This window comes from Macaca thibetana, chromosome 15 (assembly GCF_024542745.1).
Source record: "Macaca thibetana thibetana isolate TM-01 chromosome 15, ASM2454274v1, whole genome shotgun sequence".
NCBI classification, from domain to species: domain Eukaryota; kingdom Metazoa; phylum Chordata; class Mammalia; order Primates; family Cercopithecidae; genus Macaca; species Macaca thibetana.
The window spans coordinates 87521772-87548055 of NC_065592.1; the positions used below are offsets into that span (position 1 = coordinate 87521772).

A 26284-nucleotide genomic window follows, 5' to 3' on the forward strand; every position below is an offset into this window, starting at 1 on the left:
GTGAGTCTACCGGAGTTTTAGTCATAAGAGTGTAATTTTAATTATTTTTTTGGATAAAATTTCAGGTAATCTTGGCTCACTGCAGCCTCCACCTCCTGGGTTCAAGCGATACTCCTGCCTCAGCCTGCCAAGTAGCTGGGATTACAGGTGTCCACCACCACGCCCGGCTAGTTTTTGTGTTTTTAGTAGAGATGGGGTTTCACTGTGTTGGCCAGCTGTTCTCCAACTCCCGATCTCAAGTGATCTGCCGGCCTCCACCTCCCAAAGTGCTGGGATTACAGGCGTGAGCCGCCACGCCCGGCCAGGTTTCAGATTTATTCTTGTATCCCAGTTGTTCATTCCATTAAAGCCACATTTGGCTTTGGCAAATATTTATTTTAGCATTTGATCATTTGGCATTAGGCCAAAAAATGTGTATTTGGTAAATTTATTAATTAAATATTCATCCACCTGTCCATTCCCAATAAAACAAAATTTCACAAAACCATGATTTCTTCTATTATGTATAGTGTACACTGGTCTTTCTGACCCATTTAATTGTCTTAAAGTCAACTAAATTAGTTTCTCAATCTACTAATAGACCATGACCTTCAGTTGAAAAGTGTTGAGGTGACTCACTGTGTTGTGGGATTAGTGAAACAGTGAGGAGGGGTTATTTTTGTATGCAATATTTTCGTCCTACGGAAGATGACCGGAAGGGATTTCTAGTTATGTTCCACTCCCAAAAATGCAACTTAAGGTTTCAAGGCATGTTAAGACTAGTAAAAATAAATTAATGCTACCACCAAACAATTTTCTATAGTGGCTGTACTAGTTTACGCTCCCACTAGCAGTATCTGAGAATTCTATTTGTTCTATAATGCTTAGCAATGCTGGTATTGTTTTTAAATTAATGGACTATTTTTTTTTTAAGGCAGTTTTAGTTTCACAGCAAAATTGAGTAGTAGGTACAGAGATTTCTCATATACCCCTCCTGCCCCACGTGTGTAGCCCCTCCATCATCAACATCCCTCACCAGAGATAACATTCTTAAAAAGACATTTGTTAGAATTGATGAATCTTCACTGACACATCCATGCATCATCGTCATTCAGAATCCATAGTTTACGTTAAGGTTTGCTCTTGTTGATGTGGTTTCCATGGGTTTGGACAAATGCGTAATGACAGTGATACTCTAATAAGCCATTAGAGTATCATACAGAGTAGTTTCACTGCCCTAAACGTCCACTGTGCACTTCCTGTTCAACTGAACCTCCCCCAACCCTTGGCAACACTGATCTTTTTACTGTTTCCATAGTTTTGCCTTTTCCAGAATGTCATATAGTTGGAATCATATAGTACATAGCCTTTTCATGTTGACTTTTCGCTTTGTAATACGCATTTTAGTTTCCTCCATGTCTTTTCATGCCTTGATAGCTCATTTCTCTTTAGTGCTAAATAATATTCCATTGTCTGAATACACCACAGTTGATTTATCCCATTGTCAGTATTTTTCACTTTGGCCATCAGAGTGGGTATGTAGTAGTTATAGCCATTGTAAGTGAAGCCCATCTAAATGTCTCACGCTTCTTAACATTCTTAAAACGACATAAGTGAAATAATCCATCTATTACAGATGGCCAGGGGCTGATATTTTAAGTAGTCATTTGTCTTGTTGTTTATTGTATGTCTGTCTCTTATAGTGAGCAGTTTCTTTCTTTCTTTTTCTTTTTTTTGAGACAGCGTTTCACTGTCATCCAGGCTGGAGTGCAATGGTGTGATCATGGCTCACTGCAGCCTTGACCTGCTGGGCTCAAGTAGTCCTCCCACTTTAGCTTCCTGAATAGCTGGGACTATGGGTGTGTACCACCTGCCACCACACCTGGCTAATTTTTAAAATTTTTTGTAGAGCTGGGGTCTCATTGTGTTACCCATGCTGGTCTTGAACTCTTGGGCTCAAGCAGTCCTCCACTTTGGCTTCCCAAAGTGCTGGGATTACAGGTGTGAGCCACCGTGCCCGGCACCAACCCCTTTTTAGTGATGTCTGAGTGGCTTTCTTTAGAGTCTTCTCCAGTTCTTCACCAACGGGGAATAAAATAGGTTAGAAATTCTTTGTTCAAATTTGTAAGCTCCAAGCCCCTCTAAGTGCTGTTTCAGGGCCTCAAAAATGAGCTGACTCATACTCTGTTTGCATAACTTAGAGCAGAAATTTCACCTAGTTACCCTTTGCCTGTAGAATATCCTGTTGCAGAACGCTTCTCTCTGCCTTTACCATGCCTCTGCCACCACGGACAGGGATTCGTTTATGGAAGCCTAGGGTCATCCCAACTCTAGAGGAAAATACAGTGTTTGGCTGATGACTAGTGGACTCACCCTTCTCTTCAGGGACGCAGTGGGGTTGGACAGAACAGAGAAGGGTGGGACTGGCAAGGTGAGGAACCGGTGAAGTGAGTCAGCAGGTGCACCACTGCTGTTGCTGTAATGGGAGTTTGCTGATCTTGCTTACATGAGGAGACCAGCGCTGCATAGATCCTTAGTGCTAATACATGCTGGTTCATGCAAGATTCACCTAAAGCCTCAGTCAAAAGATTGGACCTCTTTTTAACCTTAATTCAGTTGAATTCCAGGGTAATTTCAGGGTATTCATAGAGTCTTCTGAGCTCCACTTTTCCTCTTTGTTATATGTCACTAGACTTTGATGAGAAAATGATCAAGCTTGAGGGAGCCTGAGGAAAGCATCTAACTTAGCCTCCTTGCATATACAAGAACAAGTAAATTTGGAATTGATCAGTGCTTCCTTCCTCTTGGTGATCTATTAAGATGTTTACTGCTTTTTTTTTTTTTTTTTTGAGATGGAGTTTCTCCCTGTTGCCCAGGTTGGAGTACAATGGCGCGATCTCAGCTTGCTACAACCTCCGCCTCCTGGGTTTAAGTGATTCTCCTGCCTCAGCCTCCCGAGTATCTGGGATTACAGGCGCGCACCACCACGCCCAGCTAATTTTTTGTATCTTTAGTAGAGACGGGGTTTCACCATGTTGGCCAGGCTGGTCTCAAACTCCTGACCTTGTGATCTGCCCGCCTCGGCCTCCCAAAGTGCTGGGATTACAGGCATGAGCCACTGCGCCCAGCCTATTGCTTTTTTTTTCACCTAAACCCATTGAATTTCACCTAAACCCATTTAGTTGGCATGGGATCTTGTTTCCAAAATTAGCCATAACACTTTTTTTTTTTTTTTTAAAGATGTTTTCAGGGAACATAATATAGAAACACAGACTACTATCATTTCTTCCCCTCGGCACATAAATGTATAGACCTATAGAACATTGCTCAAAATTGAAATAAATATGATGTAAAATGATCAATGAATTCAGTATTATTGTTTTGAGAGGAATAATATCCAGGGTTGTTAAACAGTAATCATAAAAGTCATCTGTGTTTCTTCTTTATGCATTTCTTTTATATTCTGAGGCTATTTCTATTGCCTTCTTTCATTACCACTTGACTCAATTTTGAGGACGGAATAAATTAATCCCAGAACTTTTATAATGTATGGATGAAAAGGGACAAGAGGCTAATGTCCCAACATTAAGCAATAAATAAGTTTGTGTATGTGAAAGTGTTTTCTACAACAGATAGAATATTCATTTGCAAAATAGTCTAAGGAGTTGCCTGCTGTTCACTGTTTAGTATAAATCAAAATGCAAATAAATCTCACTTTCAGTTGTGGACATTTTAAGTAAGATGATCGTGAAAGATACAATTACAAAAATCAGTGGTTTAGTCACACTGCACATAGTTGTTTTCAGGTTCTATACTTTTTATTGAAGTTCACCTAAACCCATTTAGTTGACATGGGATCTTGTTTCCAAAATTAGCCATAACACATCTCATCGCTGCCTTCCCTCAGAGGAACAAGAAAGTTCTATTGTTATTGATTTTGGTCACAAGTGGACTGCTTCCTTGTATAACTTCTCTTTGGAAAGTTTGGAGTAATCAAGATAACTAATCTCTGCTTTCAGGGAGACAGTCTAGTGAGCAGAAAATACTGTATTTCTCCTGGCAGCTCCTCCTTCCGCTTGGTGTTTCCTTTCTTCGGTCTATATGAGTGAAAAACAAACTCCAGACCCAAAACAGTTTCCACTTTTGTGTGTGCGTATTAAGCTCCTCTTAGTAGAGCAGGAGAGATGTGGCCCTGGAATTCTGCTGGTGAAAAGACTGTTTTCTTGTAACAGGGATCTGAGCTGCTCTTCTATGTTAAGATGTTTAGAAGGAGAATGATTCCTCCTCCCAATCCCAAATCACACTGTTACTGTTTTCATTGATTATAAAGGTAATACACACTTGGCGTAATGAATGTAAACAGTAAATGTCAAGTAGAATATGATGCCCCCACAATTGGTGTTCTCATTCAATGACTGTGTGTTTTGTTGACATAAACAGGATGGTACTTGCCCACTGTTCTAAACCTGCTTTTTTGTGTGTAGATTATTTTCTATGTCAGTGTCTGTGGTTCTGTCTGCAGCATTTTTTTTTCTCTCTCTCTTTTTTTTTTTTTTGATATAGAGTCTTGCTCTGTTGCCCAAGCTGGAGTGCAGTGGTGCAGTCTTGCCTACTGCAACCTCCGCCTTCTGGGTTCAAGCCATCCTCCCACCTCAGCCTCCCCAGTAGCTGGTATTACAAGTGCATATCACCATGCCCGGCTAATTTTTGTATCCCTTGCTATGTTGCCCAGGCTAGGCAACGCTTTTTGTTAATTGACAAGTAAAAATTGTATACATTTATGGTATACAACATAATGTTTTGATATGCATACATTGTGGAATGACTAAATCAAGCTAATTAACGTGTGTTACCTTGCATTTTTTTTTGTGGTGAGAACACTTCAGATCTACTCTCAGCATTTTCAAGTATGTTATAGATTGTTACTAACTAGTCACCATCATGTAGACTAGATCTCTTGAACTTGTTCCTGCTGTCTAACAGAAATTTGTGTTCTTTAACCAACATCCCCCCAAGTCTCCCTACCCACCAGCCTCTGGCAACCACCATATTACTGTCTGTTTCTATGAGTTCAACGTTTTTTAGATCCCACATATATGAGTGAAATCATGCAGTATTTGTCTCTCCATGCCTGGCTAATTCACATAACATAATGTTCTTCAGGTTCATCCATGTTGTCACAAATGACAGGATCTCTTTTAAGACTGAATAGCCTAGTGCGTGTGTGTGCGCACGCGCGTATATCACATTTTAAAAATTCATTCTGCCATTGATGGACACGTAGGTTGACTTCCTATCTTGGTTATTATGAATAATGTGCAGGGTTCTTTTTAAAATGACTGTGTCTTGTGGACAAATCAGAGTTTATTTACATAATCCCCTTTTAATGGACATTAAGTCAATCCATTTTCTGATATTCTAAACCTGCAACATGGGGGAAATTAAAATAATATTAAAAATCAATTTCTCAGTCACATGGACCACTTTTCTCATGCCCAGAAGCTACATGTGACCAGCACAGATATAGAACTTTTCTGTTATTGTGTGAAGTTATGTCAGACAGTACTGTTGTAAACTACTGGTTTCAGACTTCTAAATTTTAATTTAATTTTTTTTTTTTTTTTTTTTTTTTTTTTTTGAGACAGGGTCTCGCTCTGTCACTCAGGCTGGAGTGCAGTGGTGCAATCTCAGCTCACTGCAACCTCCACCTCCCAGGTTCAAGCGATTCTCTTGCCTCCCACCTCTTGAGTAGCTGGGAATACAGGTGTGCACCACCAAGCCTGGCTAATTTTTGTATTTTTAGTAGAGATGGAGTTTTGCCATGTTGGCCAGGCTGGTCTCAAACTCCTGGCCTCAAACAGTCCACCTGCCTTGGCCTCCCAAAGTGCTGGGATTACAGGCATGATCCACCATGCCTGGCCTCAGACTTTTTAAAATTCCTGCTTCCATCTATTCCTTTCTTCATGCTTCATTCATTACTTAATTCATTCATTAATTAATTACTGAGTGCCTCGTATGTGCCAGGCACTGTGGTAGGTACTCGGGTGTCTCATTCAAAAAACAACAAAAATACTTGTCTTCATAACGCTTACAGTTGATCCACAAAAGGTTTTTGAGTACTCAGTCTATATAAATGCATATGGATTTATAAGTTGTATGTATATTATTCTATGCTGTTATATCATAAAACATGTTCAAATAGGAATAGAAAAGAATAAGGATAAAAATGTAAATAATTTCTGAGGTAGTCTTCCCGTATCCCACCTTGGAGGCCACTGTTCTGCATGATTTTCTTGTCTTAGATAATCATCTGTAAAGGTTCTTCGAGTGTTGCAACTGAGCTTTTATTTATTATTATTGTTGTTATATTTTGAGGCAGAGTCTTGCTCTGTTGCCCAGGCTGGAGTGTGGTGGCGTGATCTCAGCTTACTGTAACCTCCAGCTCCTGGGTTCAGGCTATTCTGCCTCAGTCTCCTGAGTAGCTCGGACTATAGGTGCATGCCACCACGCCTGGCTAATTTTTATGTGTTTAGTAGAGATAGGGTTTCACCATGTTGACCAGACTGGTCTTGAACCCCTGACCTCAAGTGATCCACTTGTCTTGGCCTCCCAAAGCTTTTAAATAGCTATCAAATAGATAGACCTTCTATTTTGATATCTGTTCTAAATCTATTTATTTTATTAAAAGAGGATCCCCCCCCTTTTTTTTTTTTTTTTTTTTTTTGCTATCTATAGGCTTTTTTCCTATACTGTTTGAGTTTGTTAATTTACTTTGTACAGCTGACCTTCTGTATCCACTGGTTCCACATCCATGGATTCAACCGTGAATCAAATATATTCAGGAAAAACTACTAAAAAATAACAATACTGTTCAGGCGTGGTGGCTCATGCCTGTAATCCCAGCACTTTGGGAGTCTGAGGCAGGCGGATTGCTTAAAGTCAGGAGTTCGAAACCAGCCTGGCCAACATGGCGAAGCCCCGACTCTACTAAAAATATAAAAATTAGCTGGGTATGGTGGCAGGTGCCTGTAGTCCCAGTCACTCAGGAGGCTGAGGCAGGAGAATCTCTTGAACCTGGGAGGTGGAGGTTGCAGTGAGCCGAGATTGCGCCACTGCATTCCAGCCTGGGTGAAAGAGTGAGAATCTGTTTCAAATAATATAATAATAACACAATAATATGAATAAAAATTTCAGTATAACAACTATTTACATAGTATGTACATTGCATTAGGCGTAATAAGTAAAGATGATTTCAAGTATATGGGAGGATGTATATATGTGCAAATACTATGCCATTTTATATAAAGGTCTTGAACGTCCATGGATTTTGGTATCCATCGTGGTTCTAGAACCGGTGTCCTTGGATACTGAGGGATGATTATACTCATTTAGCAAACATTGATTAAGTTCTACTATGTGCCAATTAGGTGCTGGGAAGTTGACCAAGTTAGAGTTCCTGCCCTCAAATGAGACAGGTAGCAAATCAGTGGTTATAGCCCAGAGTGTTATGGAAATGCAGTCTACAAGGAGAGAAAGGAGGAAGGATTGTTTGGCGGGAAGAAGGGCAACTCTCAGGCATGTGACCTTGTTGCCTCTTTTCTGTTTTGGGACTTAATGGACTCATAGGTTTCTCCAATGGGTCCTTTTTTTTCCTCCATGGTATTTTCTTTTCTTTTGGAAAATATAAAATTCCAACCCGCTGATTTAAGCATATCAAACCAGTGTAGATTATCACATTAAGGATTTGTTTATGTTAAGATGGTCATGTTTATATTTTTAAACTTAGATCTCAGGGTTGGAAGGACTCTGTATAGGACAGAACCGAAGCACAAATATGTAGCTCTTGCTGTTAGAAGGAAGCAAAGTCATCTTTCAGAGGTGTGCGTCTGTTCGTACATTCACTTAAGAAATATTAAAAAATATCTCCTATGTGGAAAAGGCATTCAATTCTGAAACACAGTTCTCCCACAGGCTTTTTTTTCTTGGATAGAGATATTTCAGTCAATGTTTTTATAATGACAATAGTTGCTGCTGGTACTTATATAATTTTTCTATGTAGTCACATTGATATATATAGTGATGTATTTTTTAAATTTATTTTTTCATTGACAGATAATTGTACATATTCATGGGCTACATAGTGATGCTTTGATACATATAATGTATAGCGATCAGATCAGGGTAATTAGCATATTCATCATCTTAAACATTTATCATTTCTTAGTATTGGGAAATTTAATATCTTCCTGCTAGCTGTTTGAACTATATAATAATTGTTAGCTATGGCCATCTTACAGTGGTATAGAACACTGGAACTTATTCCTCCTATCTAAGTGTGATTTTATATCTTTTTTTTTTTTTTTGAGATGGAGTCTCGCTCTGTTGCCCAGGCTGGAGTGCAGTGGCCCGATCTCAGCTCACTGCAAGCTCCGCCTCCCAGGTTCACGCCATTCTCCTGCCTCAGCCTCCCGAGTAGCTGGGACTACAGGCGCCCGCCACCTCGCCCGGCTAATTTTTTATATTTTTTAGTAGAGACGGGGTTTCACCGGGTTAGCCAGGATGGTCTCGATCTCCTGACCTCGGGATCCGCCCATCTCCCAAAGTGCTGGGATTACAGGCTTGAGCCACCGCGCCCGGCTGATTTTATATCCTTTAGCAAATCTCTCCCTGTCCTTCCTTTCTCTCTAGCCTTTCCAGCCTCTAGTAGCCTCTATTCTACTTGATCACATGGGTTTTTAATTAGGGAATTCTGAAGGATATGATGAATAATGCTATTAAGAGCAAATTCAGGAATGAAAAATTCAGTTGTTGTTTTTTCTTCCTTTTTTAGGGCAAGTTAAAGTCTTCAGAGCCCTGTACACGTTTGAACCCAGAACTGTAAGTGTTCAGTTTTTAACTTTTGAAATTGACAGAAAAACCTAAGATGATTTTATTTAGACATTTCCTCTGGTGTGAATGGTCTGCGTTTTCTTTGATAAACCTAGGTAATTCTCAGGAATGGATGTTGGGTGCAGAGCTGTGCAATTTAAGTCCCGGCTGATTCACATGTCTTCTGCATCTTGAGGTCATGTCTGTCTTGGAAAGCTTCTCCCCACATAGTGACACCACCTGCTTTCAAATTGACAAGTGACTTGCATATAAAGCATGGCGACCCTATCTTAGTCATCCTTCTGCTGAATCTCGTACTAACCTTCCTTCATTCTCCTCTTGACCTTCTACCTCAAAATAGCTCATAATGGTACCCACTGCTAGCCTTCCAGAACAATTTTTTATTTCTCTGCAGTGTGCATTTTCATTGTTATAGTTTCTGGTATCCATCCATTTATCTGTGGTTTATTAAGCATCTATTATATGCCAGACACTGGTCCAGGCCTTGGTACTAGTGCCGGGACAACAGAAAGGATGCTGTCATAGAGCTTGCATCCAATGGAGAGAGACAGAGAGTAAGCAGACAAATGAATGTGAATGTGAATGTGACTGTCAAGGGCTAAGTACTCTGGAGAAAAATAAGGAGGGTGAGGGGCAAAGAAGTGAATGGAGAAAAGAGTGCTGTCTTCAATAGCATGTTCAGAGATGGCCTTTCTATAAAGGTGGCATCGGGGGAGAGACTTGAAGGAAGTGAGGGAGCAACAAGTGCAAGCAGCATCCTTGGTGGATGCTAGAATAGAAAAAACAGGGAAGACAGCATGGCTTGGAAAGTTGCAGACACAGGAGAGGGTGGTGGGAGACTACTTCTGAGAGTTGGGGTGAACTGGAAGGGCAAAGCATTTAGGGCCTGTGGATCTCATTTCGATTTTGCTCTGGGTAAGATTGGAGGTGAGTAGATGGTTTTGATACAGGAGTGACTAGATGGTGAAGCAGGGAGTTGAGACAGGAGGGAAAGGAAAGAAATCAAGAAGGTTTCTCGGGGAGAAGGGGTGTATGAGTCCATTTTTCCTCTGCTGATAAAGACGTACCTGAGACTGGGTAATTTATAGAGAAAAAGAGGTTTAATGGACTTACAGTCATGGCGGAAGGCAAAGGCATGTCTTACATGGCAGCAGACAGAGAGAATGAGAACCAAGTGAAAGGGGAAACCCCTTATAAAATCAACACATCTTGTGAGACTTATTCACTACCACGAGAACGGTATGGGCGAAACTGCTCCCATGATTCAGTTATCTCCCACCAGGTCCCTCCCACAACACATGGGGATTATGGGACCTACAATTCAAGGTGCGATTTGGGTGGTGACACAGCAAAACCGTATCAAGGAGAAACCTGCTATCCTTGACTTTTCTCTCATATATGCTAGGGACCAGAGCTTTCTCTCTGTGGGCAGTCCGCTTGCTGCCAGCTTCATCTGGGTTTGTCCCAGACCCCACTGTCCCCAAAGTTAGAGGCAACTCAGAAGGTCACACAGAGCAAGTGACACTGAACATCAGTTCGCTGCCATCAGGCCAGGGCCTGACTTCAAATCCCAAATCTGTCTTTTACTTACTGCATGAATGTTCTTACCTCACAGCCATTGATTCCTCATGTGAAAATAGGGATACCATTCTGCAGTGGCACCATGCCGTGAGCGTGGAGTGGGGTGAATATTGAAGGCCTACCACATGGTGAGCACCAAAAAATGGTAGCCACTAATAGACTAACATGGGAGTGTGCATATTCAGACAGTTCTCCCAAGAGTTTGTCCACGAAATGTTTCTGGAACAAGAAAGGTGGGGTTTTTATTCTTCTGACCAAGAGATTCCACTGACAACTCTCCTGTGTTGGTGAGGGATTGGGAGTGGGTAGTGTTAGTTTACTGAGCCTGCCATAACAAAGTTCTACAGACTGGGTGGCTTAACCAAAAGAAATTTATTTTCTCACAATTCCGGGAGCTAGAAGACAGAGATCAAAGTGTCTGCAGGGTTGGTTTCTTCTGAGGCCTTGCTCTTTGGTTTCTAGATGTCGTACTTCTCTCCACATCTTCTCATGGTCTTTCCCCGTATGTCTGTGTTTTCATCTCCTCTTCTTATAAAGATGTGAGTCATTGAATTAGGGCTCACCCTAAAGACCTCATTTTAACTTAATTAACTCTTTAAAGTCCTTATCTCCAAATACACTCATATTTGGAAGTACGGATGCTCTTCAACTTATGATGAACCCAATAAACTCATTGTAAGACAAAAAAATCCGTAAGTCAAAGATGCATTTAATACCCCGATAAGCCCATCGTAAAGTTGACAAATTGTTAAGTTGGATCATCATATGTCAGGGGCATCTGTACTAGGGGTTTGGACTCTAACGTAAGAATTTGAGGTAGGGAGAGGACACAGAGAGCCCATAACAGGGAAGTGTGAGGCCCAGGACTGTTGTCTTTAAGCCCTGCTCACAGGGAGCGCTGTCATTTTATGCCTCGGCTTGTCCTTATCAGTTGTGTCCTGGTTGGTTGCATGACCCTAAGAGGGATAAGAGTGAGAGAGGTTAGGGGTGGTCAGGTGCCAGCCTGGGCCACTCAATGAATAGACCATTCTCTGCTGCCTCTGTGAATCTAGAATAGGACCTGCATTTACTTTGTTTTGAAGCTTGAGGTGACTCCTGACTCTCTCCTCTCTTAGTATGCTTCGTTGTCCCCGCCTTTGTCCTTTCTCACCAACCTCCTCCTTCCCCTTTGCTTCCTCATGACCTGGTTATGCCTTTCCTCACTTCCCACCTACAGACTTAGCTCCTCCATTCCATCTGTGTAGTCTGAGCTAGATTGGCCTTCCTCAAAGGTGGCTTTGCTGCCACCTCCTGCTTCAATCTTTTATTTGACTAAAGGTGTCGTCCTCTATAGTCCAGCCCCTATTCCAGCCCCGCTGTGCTCTGCTCCTTCCTGTTCTTGAACTATCCCGTCTGGAGGTGACTCACAGCAGAACCTATCTCTCAACCCTTTCTAGACCCATGGCCCTGTCCCTTCCAAGCTCACATTACATACTTCCTCTTCTGTAAAGACTTTTCTGACCACCCCAGCTGGAGGTGGACTGCCTCTCCCGCCTCTGAACTTCCACACTTGGTATTGCAGTCCTGCTCACAGGCACGGCATCTGAAGAAGCAGGGTAGCACCAGGTTCAGAGCCTACACTAGGGTTCAGGACTGGCTCCACTTCTTGAGCAGCTGTGTGACCTTGAGGAAATTACCGAACCTCTCTGTCACAGTGTTCTCATCTGTAAGGTGAGGATAATAATAGTCCCACCAGGTTTTAATGAGAATTAAATGAGATTAATTGCATAAAGCTGCTATTGCTACTATTAAGGAGTACTTGTTACTATTGACGGAATAGTGGTTGCTGTATTAGTAGACATTTAACAGATATTTTTGATGGGTTGTGTATTGATTTATTTACTTCCAGTTCTACTCCAAAATGGAGTTTCTCCACTGCTTTTAAAAAGATCTTAGTTATGATTGAATATACAGGAGAATATACATTTAATTCATTAGGCTTTAAAAAATATTCAATATTTAAAATGTTGTATTTTTAATATTTTTAGTCCCAAGGATTGTAGGCCACAGTCAGTAATGACCACCTCAAGCCCTGTTGCCGCCATATTTCTCCCCTGTTCAGCTCCCTTCAATCCCGGTATGAAGTGGGTAGCATCTGGCACAGCAGGCAGCCTCTAGCTCCCACAGGCCTTCCTGACTGGTAAAGTGCCATGCCATACCCATTGTTAAATTTTGAATATCATTCCAGAACTAGATTTGTCTTACCTTCTTTTTCTGAATGAGAATTTCTGTTGGAAGCTGTTTGGTCTTTCTCCCCTCTGACCAGCAGCCATCTCCTCTGGAGGGATAGATACACCACAGCATATCCCAAGCTGACCTGGCCTCCTCGAAGTCACTGGGACCAGGCAATATTGAAAGGCTGAGGTGGGCTCTGAGGGACATTGCTGGCATGTGCAGCCCCCCAGGCAGGCCTGGGTCCAGTGTTAAGCTCCTGTTCCCCCTCAGGAGATGGGGACAGCAATGCCCAACCCCAGTCTTGGGGATCCATTGAACCGGAAGAACGCTAGGTAGCTCCTGGTTCTTCTTGCCAACCCATTTCTCATCTGTCTTGCCTAAAGGCAGGGGTGTCTTGGCACCACCCAGCCCCATTTGGTTCTTTTTTCTCACCCAGCTCCTTTCAATAAAGTGTCAACCACAGACCTGGCTGGACTGGATTGACGAGTGTCAAGACAGACTAATGAGGAGAGAACAGAATTTCCTGTGTGGCTGAGGTGCATTGATTTCCAAAGGGAAACCAGCAGGACCCTGCTCTGTCATGTAAAAGCTGCTGGGCTGCACTAGGTTAATAGAGCCACGTGTAGAGGAAGGAGACTGGGAATCTAAGAGCTGAGGTAGGAGCCCAGCCCTGCCACTCACGCTGATTTTCAGAGATTCTTTAACTTCTCTAAGCCTGGTTGTGAAATAGAGATTGTATCCATGACCCAGCCAAGCCTAGTGAGTTGTGAGGACTAAATGAGGTCAAGTATACTTTGCAAGTAAAATATGCTGCCATTGGTTTTGTTGTACTGCACTATAGGGGTGGGGGAGTTGGGAGTGGATAGAGACAGGTATTTTCCAAGGCGGCCAGCTTTTAATCTGGTCATGACACCATGATGGCCAATAATGGCTGTGTGTGATGCCTTTTGTATGAGAGAAAGCATAGGTGGTGGGTAAGAGCAGGGACTCCGCAATCTGACTTAGAGTTCAAGTGCAGGTTCTACCATGTACCTGCTCTATCGCCTTGGACAGGTTTCTCATCTATAACATGATGATAAGAATAGCACCCACTTCATGTAGTGTTGTTGGTGAGGAGCAAATTAGTTAATATTTCTGAATGCCCAGACCAGTATGTAGCACATAATATAGACAATAAAGTGTTAAATAAAAACATCTGTGGAGAATTTGTTTTCTCTTTTTATGAAGTTTGAGGGCTTCAGACTAACAAATCTGAAAAATTTCAAAAGTATATCAGTTTTTCTAAACTTTTCATAAAGTATATTTGCATAAACCAACAAAATTAATGCCTTGGGAATTATATGTTACCAAGAATATATGGAATGGGAATGGGAATATATGTTACTAAGTGTGTACTCTTTGCTGTAACATCCCAGTGGACAATAGCTTTCTTATTCTGATACCTTGTTCTTCAAGGAGAGAGGAAAGGAGGAATGTAGTTAAAAAACAAAGAACAAGCTGGAAATGGGGAAGTGCATACTTCATTATGTTACTGTTTTCCCATTTCTGTTCCCTGACTATGATGCTGGGAATTTAAAAGTAGATGCTCGTTGAACAATTTACATCAGGTATCCTGCTAGTGGTTTCTTAATGGAAAATGTGAATATTGCAGGTGAAATCTGTTCTTAAAACCATGAAATTACCGTGTTGTATGTACTGCCACCAACACTGCGAAGAATTTAGTAGACTTAGCTAGATTAGGAAAACGTGTCCCTGGTTTCTTTGGAAGAAGATATTTTACGAGCAGTAGCCTTCTGTGTCTGGGAGCTATGGATTAAAAGAGAATAAACTGTCGACTGTAATTTCTCGGGATGAAAAAATGAGGTCACTTTTTGCCTGACTGAAATGGACTGCCTGTTCTCGTTGCCTCCGTTGAAAAACAAGTCTGACCTAATGGGCGGCTTGTGGCAGACACCACTATTGAACGGCAGCCATTAATTCAAAAACCGAAATAGCACTGAGAGGTATCGAAGCGACTGGTGCTCAGTGGTCTTTCTCAAATGATGCACTTTCCCAAACCACAGAGGACAAGAATTACTTGAAAGACATTAAGAGTTTTAACTATTTTGGGCCTTAATACTTTTTTTAAAAAATTGAGGTAAAATTCACATAAAATTAACCATTTTTAAAATTTTTAATTTCTATGAGTACATAGTAGGAGTATATATTTATGAGGCATATGAGATGATTGGATACAGGCGTGCAATGTGGAATCATCACATCATGGGATATTAAGTATCCATCCCCTCAAGTGTTTGTCCTTTGTGTTACAGACAATCCAATTATACTCTTTCCAATTATTCTCTTTCAGTTATTTTAAAATGTACGATTATTATTGACTATAGTTATCCCATTGTACTATCAAATAATAGGTCTTATTATTTCTTCTTAAATTTTTTTTGTACCCATTAACCATCCCAATCTCCCCCCAGGTTTTCCCATTACCCTTCCCAGCCTCGGGTAGCCATACGTCTACTCTCTATGTCCATGAGTTCAATTGTTCTGATTTTCAGATCTCACAAGTAAGTGAGAACATGCGATGTTTGTCTTTCTGTGCCTGGCTTATTTCCAAATTAACCATTTTAAAGTGAATCATTCAGTGGTGTTTAGTACATTTACAATTCATTACCTCTGTGTAGTTCTAAAACATTTTCATCATCCTACAGATTAAGCCTGTACCCATTAAACAGTTACTCCCTATTCCCCCTCATTTATTGCTTGTTTTTATAAGAAAGAGTCATTACCATGATTGTGTGTGTGTGTGTGTGTGCTTTGTTTTTAAAAGCTATTTGTTTGGTACTTTTTCATAATGTATTTTGTTTGTTTAAAGGGTGAGTGGTTTTATTAAATGGAAATTTAGGGAGACGTGACTTTTGTGATTTTTAGAAGGAGGGTAAAACTGTAGGGAAAGATGACTTCTTAACTTCTTGACAGTACTGTTTGAGGAGGATTTATTGTAAGACATAACTGAGTGAGATTAACTTTGGGAGACGTGCTCAGTAAGAATAGCCCGGGACGGCTCAAAGATGGGACAGACCTCTTCATGGCATTGAACTCTTTCAAGTTCCAGGAAATGAAAAGTTGCTCCAGGAAAATGTTGCTGTCCACATGTCCTATTTTCCTTATACTCTTCTTCCTGCATTTTCCCCTCCCAGGCCTTAGCACCATCTAAAGGAGAGTCAGATGGGGTTAAAATTGTCAACAAAGGCCAACCTTAATGTTGTGGGGGTGAGTGGTGGTGGTTGCTGAGTCCAACTGGGATGCTGTGGTGGGGAGAGAGCCATCTTTCTGGCCTCTCTGGGAGTAATCCGGTTTGCATCAAAATAAATACTAAAGGAAATAGTTTCTTTACCTAATCACTTTCTATATCTATCACATATTGGTAGTAATAGTGATCATTGATCATCAGAACATTGTAGAGACAGGTTTGAGAGAATATTAGTGGTTATTAATTTCTTTTTTCCCAAATTCAAGCAACAAAAATAAAAAGTAAAAACTTGTTTCAAATAATATCAAAATGTATGTCACAAGGTCTAGTACATATAACCAATTTTCCATAGTTTGTGCTATGTGTCAGACTAGTCTGTGCAAATCAAAGTATAAAAGCAATATATGTTTCAGAAAGTTACCTTTTAAAGGACTTTAGCCATTTGGGGGCATCAATAATAATCGTTTGCTAATTTTTATATTTGAATGCTTAATGCATCTAAATATTTTCCTGTATTATGGTTGCTTAAAGCATGTTATGGCTGATAATAGCCTTAATTTACATTCATGGAGAAATAGTTATAGTAAGAATGTAGATCAGCCTTAAAACTAAGTAAATTACTAGTGCAGAATCATATTTGCTGCCCTAGTCTGCTACTGAGAGGAGGTAAACAAATGGAAAAATGAATGGATGAAATATTAAAAAAATTTTTTGAGACAGAGTCTCGCTCTGTCGCTCAGGCCGGAGTGCAGTGGTGTAATCTCAGCTCACTGCAACCTCTCCCTCCCAGGTTCAAGTGATTCTCATGTCTCAGCCTCCTGAGTAGCTGGGATTATAAGTGTGCACCACCACACCTGGCACAAAAACACACACAAACCCCGTGTGTTTTTAGTAGACACGGGGTTTCACCATGTTGCCCAGGCTGGTCTCGAACGCCTGTCCTCAAGTGATCTGCCCACCTCAGCCTCCCAACGTGCAGGAATTGTGCAGGCGTGAGCTACCACACCTGGCTGGGTGAAGTAATTTTCACTAGCATAAATTTGATTTATATGGAATAGTAATTATAATCACAAACATCAGAGCCTTTCTTTTAATAGTATTTTTCCCACCTAAACTATGAAAGCAACACATGCTCATGACAGAATTTGGAAATTTTTCTGTGTCTATTTAATGCATAGTTGTGTTCTTATCACATGTGAAATTTGTGTCCTACATTTTTCATCCACCATGATGATGTAAATATTTCCTAATATCTGAAATTTGCTCTCAGTAGGCATCACCCTACTTACTTATAAAGTCACGGCAAGTGTTATCTACTAATGGGGAAAAGATGTTTAAAATGTGTATCTTTATTCAGAGAGGTTTTTTTGTTTTTTGTTTTTTTTTTTTTTTGAGACGGAGTCTCGCTCTGTCACCCAGGCTGGAGTGCTGTGGCGTAATCTCGGCTCACCACAACCTCTGCCTCCTGGGTTCAAGCAATTCTCTGCCTCAGCCTCCCGAGTAGCTGGGATTACAGGCATCCACCACCACACCCAGCTAATTTTTGTATTTTTAGTAGAGACGGATTTTCACCATCTTGGCCAGGCTGGTCTTGAACTCCTGACCTCATGAACCACCTGCCTCGGCCTCCCAAAGTGCTGGGATTACAGGCATGAGCCACCACACCTGGCCTCAGAAAGTTTTTAGAACATTTGGTTGGTACGGGCCAGAGCACATATGGTTGGTGTAATTAGCCAACTCCTTAGAGCTGCTTGGGGTTTCTGGACTGCCTGAGTTACTGCTTCATATCTTTTAGCTCTTTAGCCTTATTCATGGTTGAATTACATATTAACTTTTCTCATACAGAAAATGTTCATTCTCCCTGAACATGAAGAGTTAGGACAATGATTTTCTCGTAATAAGCAGATAGCAGATGTTGATCTTAAAGTGTTCCAGGATTGAGGCCTTGTTTAAGAGAAAGCCAAGCTTCTGGCTGTTTTTCATGATTCTAATTCTAGACATTTATCTTTTTATGAAAAAAAAAAAACACCTTTTAGAATTTCTACAAGGAAGAAGTTTTATTAATATTCTATTTTGATATACAAATGTTTTGCTTTGGTTGTAGAAGAATACAAGATGTGTTGGAGAATCTTTATATATGTAATTCTTTGAAGTTCATCATGGGAAAAAATCTATTCATGTATTAATTTTTCAGTAGTGTTTTATTATATGGCTTATGTGCTGATTTAAGTGTATAAAACCACATTATTTATTAGAATATGATAGAATTTTGAATCTATATAATGATTATATTCTAATTCATGAAAAATCACATGGAGTCAAACTTTTTTTTTCTTCTAGCCAGATGAATTATACTTTGAGGAAGGTGATATTATCTACATTACTGACATGGTAAGTCCAGATAATATCTTGTAATACCACATATAAAGACTGTTTTATGTAGCTATAACATTGTAAGTTATTTAAATGTATATGTACACAGAAATACATATGTACAAGTCTGTTCATTTTAGCACAATTGATAGTAGCATAAGATTGAAAGTAGCCCTTATCTCCATCAATAGGAAAAGAGTTGAATAAGCTTTGGTCTATCGACAAACAGAATATTATGCAGCTATAGAAAGAAATGGGGAATATCTCTATATGCTATTATGAAGTGATTTAAGTGAAAAAAAAGCAAAGTGAGAAAATATAGATAGTATATCCTCACTTTTTAGGAAAGGGTGAGAGTGTATGTATACACACACACACGCAGACCCTTGTTTTTCTCAATTTCGAATAAAAAATTGAAAGATGAGTTGCGAAGTAAAATTTAGTTTTATTCTGTGAAGAGTAAATATCCTTTCTCTAGGTGGAGGGAGGGAAATAGGGTATAATGGACATAGATGGAAGATAGACTTTTTGGGAAATTATACCTTGTTTTGTGGATTTGACTTTGAACTGATGTAAACCTTGACATAGTTAAAAATTGGAGTAAAAAGCAATCCCTAAAAATTAAAAGCAGAATGAATCAAATGACCTTAATTGTACTCTGGTAATTGACATAACCACACAGAGAGGAAATATTCCAAGTTTAAAACTCAGCAATTTGACTGAACATCCATAGTAGAATATGGATATATATATATATGAGGAATATATATATGAAGAACATATATACGAAGAATATATATATGAAGAACATATATATATGAAGAATATATATATGAAGAACATATATATACATATGAAGAATATATATATGAAGGACAAAAAGAACTGGCCAAAAAAGGGTAAATTGATTTAAATCATGCCTTTGTTAGGGAAATGTTGGTATTGCTAAGTGTGAGATTGTTGCATGTGTATTGTGGTTTAGAGCAAATGAGTCATTAGGTCGGTGATGTTGCTAACGGATTTTCAGCATGGCAAAAAGGATACAAGATTAATGACAGATATAAGATTAATGACAGTTTAAGAAAAGCTGTGTATTCCTTCATCTGAATTGGAAGGATCACATTGTATTTTATCTAAAATAAAACGAAAATATTCCCTGCTGTGTTCTTTGAAAGGGCCTAGGAAAAATGACCAACCCAATAATAATATGTTATTTTCCATTGAAACGAACAGGCTTCTTTGAGAAATGGTTAGTACCAACTCAGGGGCAGCAGAGGTACAAGATAAACCCAGAACATCCTCTTATTAGAAACCATGGAAGCTCCCAAAGACAGTAGGGTCATAATGAAAGGACTTGGGAAGTAACTTGAAGAGACTCCCACTGGCCAAAGATAGGACAATTTGAGCATCAATTAGGGCAACAACTTTCAAGAATTGAAACATATTCAATACATTTAAATTTATGAGTTCCTAATGTTACTTCTGAACAAATCTCATTGGTCAGCATGAGAGAATGCTAGGAAACCAGGTTTTTATTCTGACAACCGTTAAGGGGAAGAATTCCCATTTATTCTGTGTTTTCTTTATGAATTTCTTATCTGGGCAACCTGAGAGTTGATGAGGAAGTTTTTGTTTGAAGAGGTATTCAGGTTATTTCAATGAAGAAGGAATGATAGAATTAGCATGTCACCATCTTGCAGCCCCCAGGAAATAGTGGATCTAGACAATGATCATCAAAGGCTACCAACATTATGAAAAGAAGCCGACTAGATAGTACGCGTTTCCCAATGGAAGAAATCAGTACTGCCTAGGAAATAGCTTTGCCAAAAAACATTGAAGCTGAATCTAATTAAACCTCTAGAACGAATGACCAATTTATAGGCAATACAGGGAACAGAGGAACATGTTTAATGATAACACAGGGATACAACAGGCAAAATCCATAGAGGTTGAAACTACAGGACAAACCAACTGGATTCTTCAACAAATATATTTCTAAGAGATAAAAAAGAATGGAGAGACAACCTTTAGATTAAAAGATACTTAAAAGACAAATCAATCATATTGTATAGCCCTTATTTGAATCCCAAATTATGGGGCAGTTGGGAAATTTGAGTATTGACCTTGAGTATTGTTGGAAAAAACTTTTAAGCTGTGATAATGGCATTATAATTGTCTTTCAAAAAGTATGTATCTTTCCGAGATACATACTGAAATATTTACAAATGAAATAATATGATGTCTAGAATTTATTTTAAAATAATGCAGGAGGGGAGTGAGGTCGTGGGGGCATATATGAAACAATATTGATCATTAAGAAATAATTTGTGCAGTTGGGAAATGGGTATATATAAGGTCGTTACATTGTTCTCTTTTTTTATAAGTTTAAATTTTTCTATAGTAAAAAGTTACCCCCAAAATGAAGATAATATAAAGAGATCTTTAGAACTTCCTCCCCCATAAAAAATATTATCTCGGAGCTAAGAGAAATGAAACTGTGGACACAAAATCATATAGCTAGTCTAAACTAGCGTAATTTGTTTTCTTCTGTTTCGTATCATCTCTGATTTGTTTGTTTGTTGGGACTCTGTCATGAAACGTATTCCATTTGTTGCAGGCAGATGCACATTTATTTGTGACTTAGTGGTAAGGGAGACGGACACCCACAGCTAGGCTGTGAGGAAACTTGACAGTGTGGGTAGGGTTGACGGACATTTTGTAGAACAGGTACTCCCTAGGAGCCAAATAATTTGAAAAGTGAATGAATGCAGTCTGGATTTCACACCGCTTAATTTAACTCTTCTTTTACCAGAGTGACACCAACTGGTGGAAAGGCACCTCCAAAGGCAGGACTGGACTAATTCCAAGCAACTATGGTAAGTGTTGCTGAGTGGTTTTATTCAGCTATTCTTCGTTCACTTGGAATTTTTTTGGTTCTTGAGGCTTTTCTGCTTGCTGCTGTGGCTGAGAAGGCAATGGAGTCACTGTCAGTCTCGGACATTTTCCATTCCATGAGCCTCCTGTTAATAAACTGGTCATGACCACCAGATGTGCTTGAGCCTGACTGTGTGGCCTAAGAGAAAGCATTATAGCATTCTTAACCCAAGGTTTCCGAGAACGCTTATGGTTTTACTTTCTTCAGCTCCTAAAACAATTGTTTTTAATGCTGATAAACTCAATCTTGCAGATCGTTTCTTAGACTAGCCCTTTCTTTTGTGATGGAGTAACACGACCTTGTTAATTCATGTTCGGGGCAGTGACGTTCATTAAATGCTTATCGTGGCAGTCTGGGGACCTTGAGAGAGGAGAGACACGGCTCCCGCCATGAAGCTGCTTCTAGCTGCAAGTGGGACAAATGGACAAAACACTTATTTAGTTGTCAGCAGAATAAAGTCAAAAGAGCACAGAATTGATAAACAAGGCTCCTGAGTTTTAATCCTTTTTCTTCCATTTCCTAATAACACTCCCTACTGATTCTAGGACAGCAGTGAACACATCTTCTTTTAGAGGCAGGTAGCTGTGCTGATGGTTCTTTCTGAATACAGGAAGCAAAATAATGCCCCCGCCACCCACTCCTACATAAATACACACAAGAGACTCAAAATTACTTTTAGGCATCTTTAAAGCAGAGTGATCTACAAAATGTAAAAATGAACATCAAATGCTTTCTTTTGCATTTTTGTGCTTTGTTTATTGAATACTTGAGTAATATCAAGTATGCATTCAACTCAGGTATGCAGGTTTGTTTGTTTTTGTTTATACTTCCAGTTAATTACTAGGTTATTGCGTTATTGCCTGGCTTCCTTTCCCTTAACACCTAATTCAGCTTCATTTAATGCAAGAACTATCCATTTGATTTTCTGTTACTTTTTATCCACATTAAGTAAAGGAAACTGTGTTGAAGGCCCTGGTACTCCTGAAGCTGGGGGACTGTGGTGAATGAGTGGCTTCAGTAAATCATTTGTGTGGTAATTCAACATTGGGCTAACACTTTTTATTTTCAATCTAGTGGCTGAGCAGGCAGAATCTATTGACAATCCATTGCATGAAGCAGCAAAAAGAGGTAGGTGTGATTCTTTTTGACTGAGGTATACAGTACAGTAAAATGCACGGATTTCAATTAGTTTTGACAAGTGCATACACCCATGTAACCAACACTCAGATCAAGATCTGGAACATTTCTACCATCCTATAAAGTTCCCTTTGCACCTTCTCAGTTAAATCCCTGCCTTCCCCAGAGACAGTCTGTCCCAACATCTATTACCCTAGAGCAGTGTGATTTTAATTTTAAAATGTCAATCAAGAAACACTGTTGTGGGGAGACGCAAGTCGAAAGACATGGTCTGTGACTTCCAAAGCTCAACATCTGGCAGGGGAGAGAGAGATGTAACAGATCATTAAAATATGGTATGATAAGTACAGTAATTGAAATGTGTTTAACAGGCTGTAGAGGCCAGGGTGGGTAACTGGAGGGCAGAAGAATGGAACGGTCTGGTGGGTACAGCATTTAGGAGAGCATTGGTGTGGTGAGCACTTGGCCAGGGAGGGCATAACAACAGGGATGAACCTGGGGAGGATCCTTGACCAAACAACTGTCAATCTTGTCTTGGGCTTTATTCTGTAGATCAGTAGTCCTCAGCTAGGGGTGATTCCTCTTTCACAAACCCTGAGGATATTTGGCAATATCTGGAGACGTGTTGACTGTCATGACTGGAGGGATGTTACTGGCATCTTTTGGGGAGAGGCAGGGGTTATTGCCACACATCCTACAGCACACAGGAGCACCCCCACAATAAATCCAACCCCAAATGCCAATGGGGTTGCTGCCAAGAAACCCTGCTATAGATAATGGGGAGTTTTTGTAAAGCCTCAGTGAGCTCCATTTCATTCAATTTTTAGATTTTTTGGAAATCTGAATGTACACAAGGAAATTATTGGTTAGGATTGTGAAAAAGTAAAAGGAGTAAACTGACATTTTAAAAATTCTTTGTAAATTAGATACTTGGGACATTAGCCTGAGGATTTTAAATTAATAGTTATAGTTTAGCATATAAGAGCAGCAGCTTTGAGTAGGTTATTTAGCCTTTCTTATAGGAACTGAAGATGCATTGTAAATATGAATATGAATAGTATCTGCTTGTTCTTAGGTTTGATTGTTTTTTCCTCAATTTCCAGAATTTCACAAAGAAAAAATAATATATGTATATACACATACAAACACACACACACATATATATATTTTTTAACAGAATAGAAATACCTTAAGTATACCCATTTAGGCAACTCTTCCCATTAACCTATCATTAGAAACATTGATGTTAATACTTTACATTAATAACCTGGAAGTCAAAATGTACCATAATAAATGCATTAATGGGCAGGTCTTAATTTACTACTTACTGATTAATCCATTGCAAATGGAAATTTGTGCAGAATGAAACAATGAAATTTATTTAAAAGCAAAATAAAAAGTGAAAGCTTTTTTTCTTGTGTTTTTGTAAATGTAAAATTCTTTCAGGCAACTTGAGCTGGTTGAGAGAGTGTTTGGACAACAGAGTGGGTGTTAATGGCTTAGACAAAGCTGGAAGCACTGCCTTGTACTGGGCTTGCCACGGGGGTCACAAAGGTATTCCATTTTGTTTGTTATATGTTTCTATGCTGCTGAAAATATGTTTCACCTACGGGAGCCAGATTTGCAAAAAATGAGAAAGAAAAAGCATTGGCTATTGTTTTTGAATCCTTTAGAACAGCGGCCAAAAGCCTTGTTCCTGGAAGCTCTGTAGAACAGTGGGTAGAGTGTGGTCAGCCAGTCTGTCCGCATGGGCCCCTCTCGCTTGAAAGACTGGACACTTCCTTTCCTCTCTCAGGCTTAGAAAGGTTACTGGAAAACAGCAGTAATATCAAAACAAAACCGCTGTCTAATCTTACAGAAGAAAAGATCAGAATTGGCTCCCTAGCTTAGCTTTTCACAAGGTCTGCTTTTATGATTTGCATTTTAAGTTTCATGCAAACTATTAGATTCAAGAGAAAGCCAACATTTGCCTAAGTTAGCGATTCCATTGATACTTTTTCTGTTATAATCAATAATAATGACAAAGTGAATTTTTAGATGTATTTTTTCCTGGCCAAAAATGTATTACCCACTGCTTTTCTACGTCTCTCTATAACAAAGGAAATAAACTCAACAACAATAAGAAATGAAGATCTCAACAAATTAAATAGCAGTGCCAAAGGAAAATTTGTAACTGTCTCCTAAAAAGATGCTTATCTTATTTCAGCTAATAAACATGTTAGTTATATGAATGAAAAGTATTATAATGAATGTAAAAATATTCCTGTGTCATATGAAAATGCAAAAGCCAAAACTATTAGAAAAAGTGTATTTTCCTAAATAATTCCACTTTTTAGATTCTTAAGTTTTTCTATTTTATAAATTTTAGAAAATGTGTTAACATTTTCTTGAAGGTTCTTCTAAAGAATCTCGCTTTTATAAAATTATTGTACCTAGATTTGTCAGGCTTCTAATTTTAATTCTTAAAAAAGTATCTTTTCTCTTTGAATTTCAGATATAGTAGAAATGCTATTTACTCAACCAAATATTGAACTGAACCAGCAGGTAAGACTGCTTATCTGAAAATTATTTAACACATACCTGCTTGTTCTCTTTAGTACAGAGCAACTTATGGGCATGTGAAGTATTGTCAAAATACTACAAGCGCATAATTTAAAAATTATAATTGCACTAAAATTCAAATTGTCCACAGCCCCAAGTGCCAAACCCACTCCTCCTCAGATGTCACTTTCAGCTTTTAGCTCTTTCTTTGTGTACTTACCTTTGTCTTACCAAGGAATAGGCTGACGGAGCTATCTCTCTGTGCGTTATCTTCATGTGTACTTTGGCCTCCTGTTGGGTATGTGAAGGGTTAAGCTTGTCACTGCCCCAGCTCTCATCTTTCAGCACCCCAGCACCCAGCCTGTCCTCTGCTCCTCAATGCACTTCATCACAGTTTTTGGTTATATTACTATATGACGTTTACTTTATTATGGGTGTCTAAATAGTGTTCACTGCTTATATAACCTTTTTTTTTTGTTTCTGTACTTATTGACTTTTTAAAACTCATTTTTTGTTATCTCACTGTGACTTCTCTACTGTTTTATACAGTCTTGACATATAATACTTTTCCAAAATGTGTAAGATCATCAACAGCTTTCTTTTTTCTCCCTGGACTCATACTTCCTGAAGTTCTCCATCATTCTCCAGGCTGAGCAACTTGGTCCCTGTGGCCCTTTGCTGACCTCCAGGGAACCCCTTCCATTCTCTGCCATGTTGCATCTTCATTTTTCTGGATCCCTTGTGTTTCTTTTGTCAGAGAACATCTTCAAGTAGATTCCTGAGAAAGAGAAGCTTGGGATTGATTATTTGACTGATCAGAAGTCTAGGTCAAAAACAGTTTCCCTCAGAATTTTGAAGGCATGGCCCTGTGGCATTCTTGTTTCCAGGGCTGCTGTTGAGAGGTTTGGTGCCATTTTGATTCCCCTTCTTTTATGTGTGATCTGCTTTTTCTCTTGCTAACAGTATTTACTTTTTTGTTGGTGTTTTAACATTTTATGATGATGTGCCTTAGCGTTCATCTCTTCCCAGTGATTATGATGAGTTCTTTCAGCCTGGAAAATTATCTTGTATTATTTCTTTTAGGGTTTTTATCTGACCCTTCTTTGTTCTTTTTGTTCTGGAATGCCTGATTAGTAGGATGTTGGACTTCTTGGATTGAACCTTCAGTTTTCTTAATTTTTCCCAGAGATATTCTCACCTTTGTTTTATTTTGGTTATCTTTTTCATTCCGCAGAGTTCTGTATTAGTTTTCTATTGCTGCCTAGCAAACAACCACAGGCTTAGCAGCTTCTACTTTCTGTACGTCAGAATTCTGGGCATGGCATAGCTGCGTTCTCTGCTCAGGGTCTCCCAAGTGGAAATCAAGGTATTGGCTGGAGCTGGATTCT

At 39.4% G+C, this 26284-nt stretch overlaps 1 protein-coding gene across 1 annotated transcript in view; it reads left to right on the forward strand.

The window, feature by feature from the left end:
• OSTF1 (osteoclast stimulating factor 1) overlaps positions 1-26284 on the forward strand; it is a 57746-nt gene that overhangs the window by 20049 nt on the left and 11413 nt on the right. The window contains exons 2-7 of the mRNA XM_050761975.1: positions 8810-8856; positions 18251-18301; positions 21096-21159; positions 22293-22346; positions 23802-23909; positions 24850-24899. Of these exons, the coding sequence (XP_050617932.1) occupies positions 8810-8856; positions 18251-18301; positions 21096-21159; positions 22293-22346; positions 23802-23909; positions 24850-24899 (374 nt within the window). The remainder of the gene's footprint in view (positions 1-8809; positions 8857-18250; positions 18302-21095; positions 21160-22292; positions 22347-23801; positions 23910-24849; positions 24900-26284) is intronic.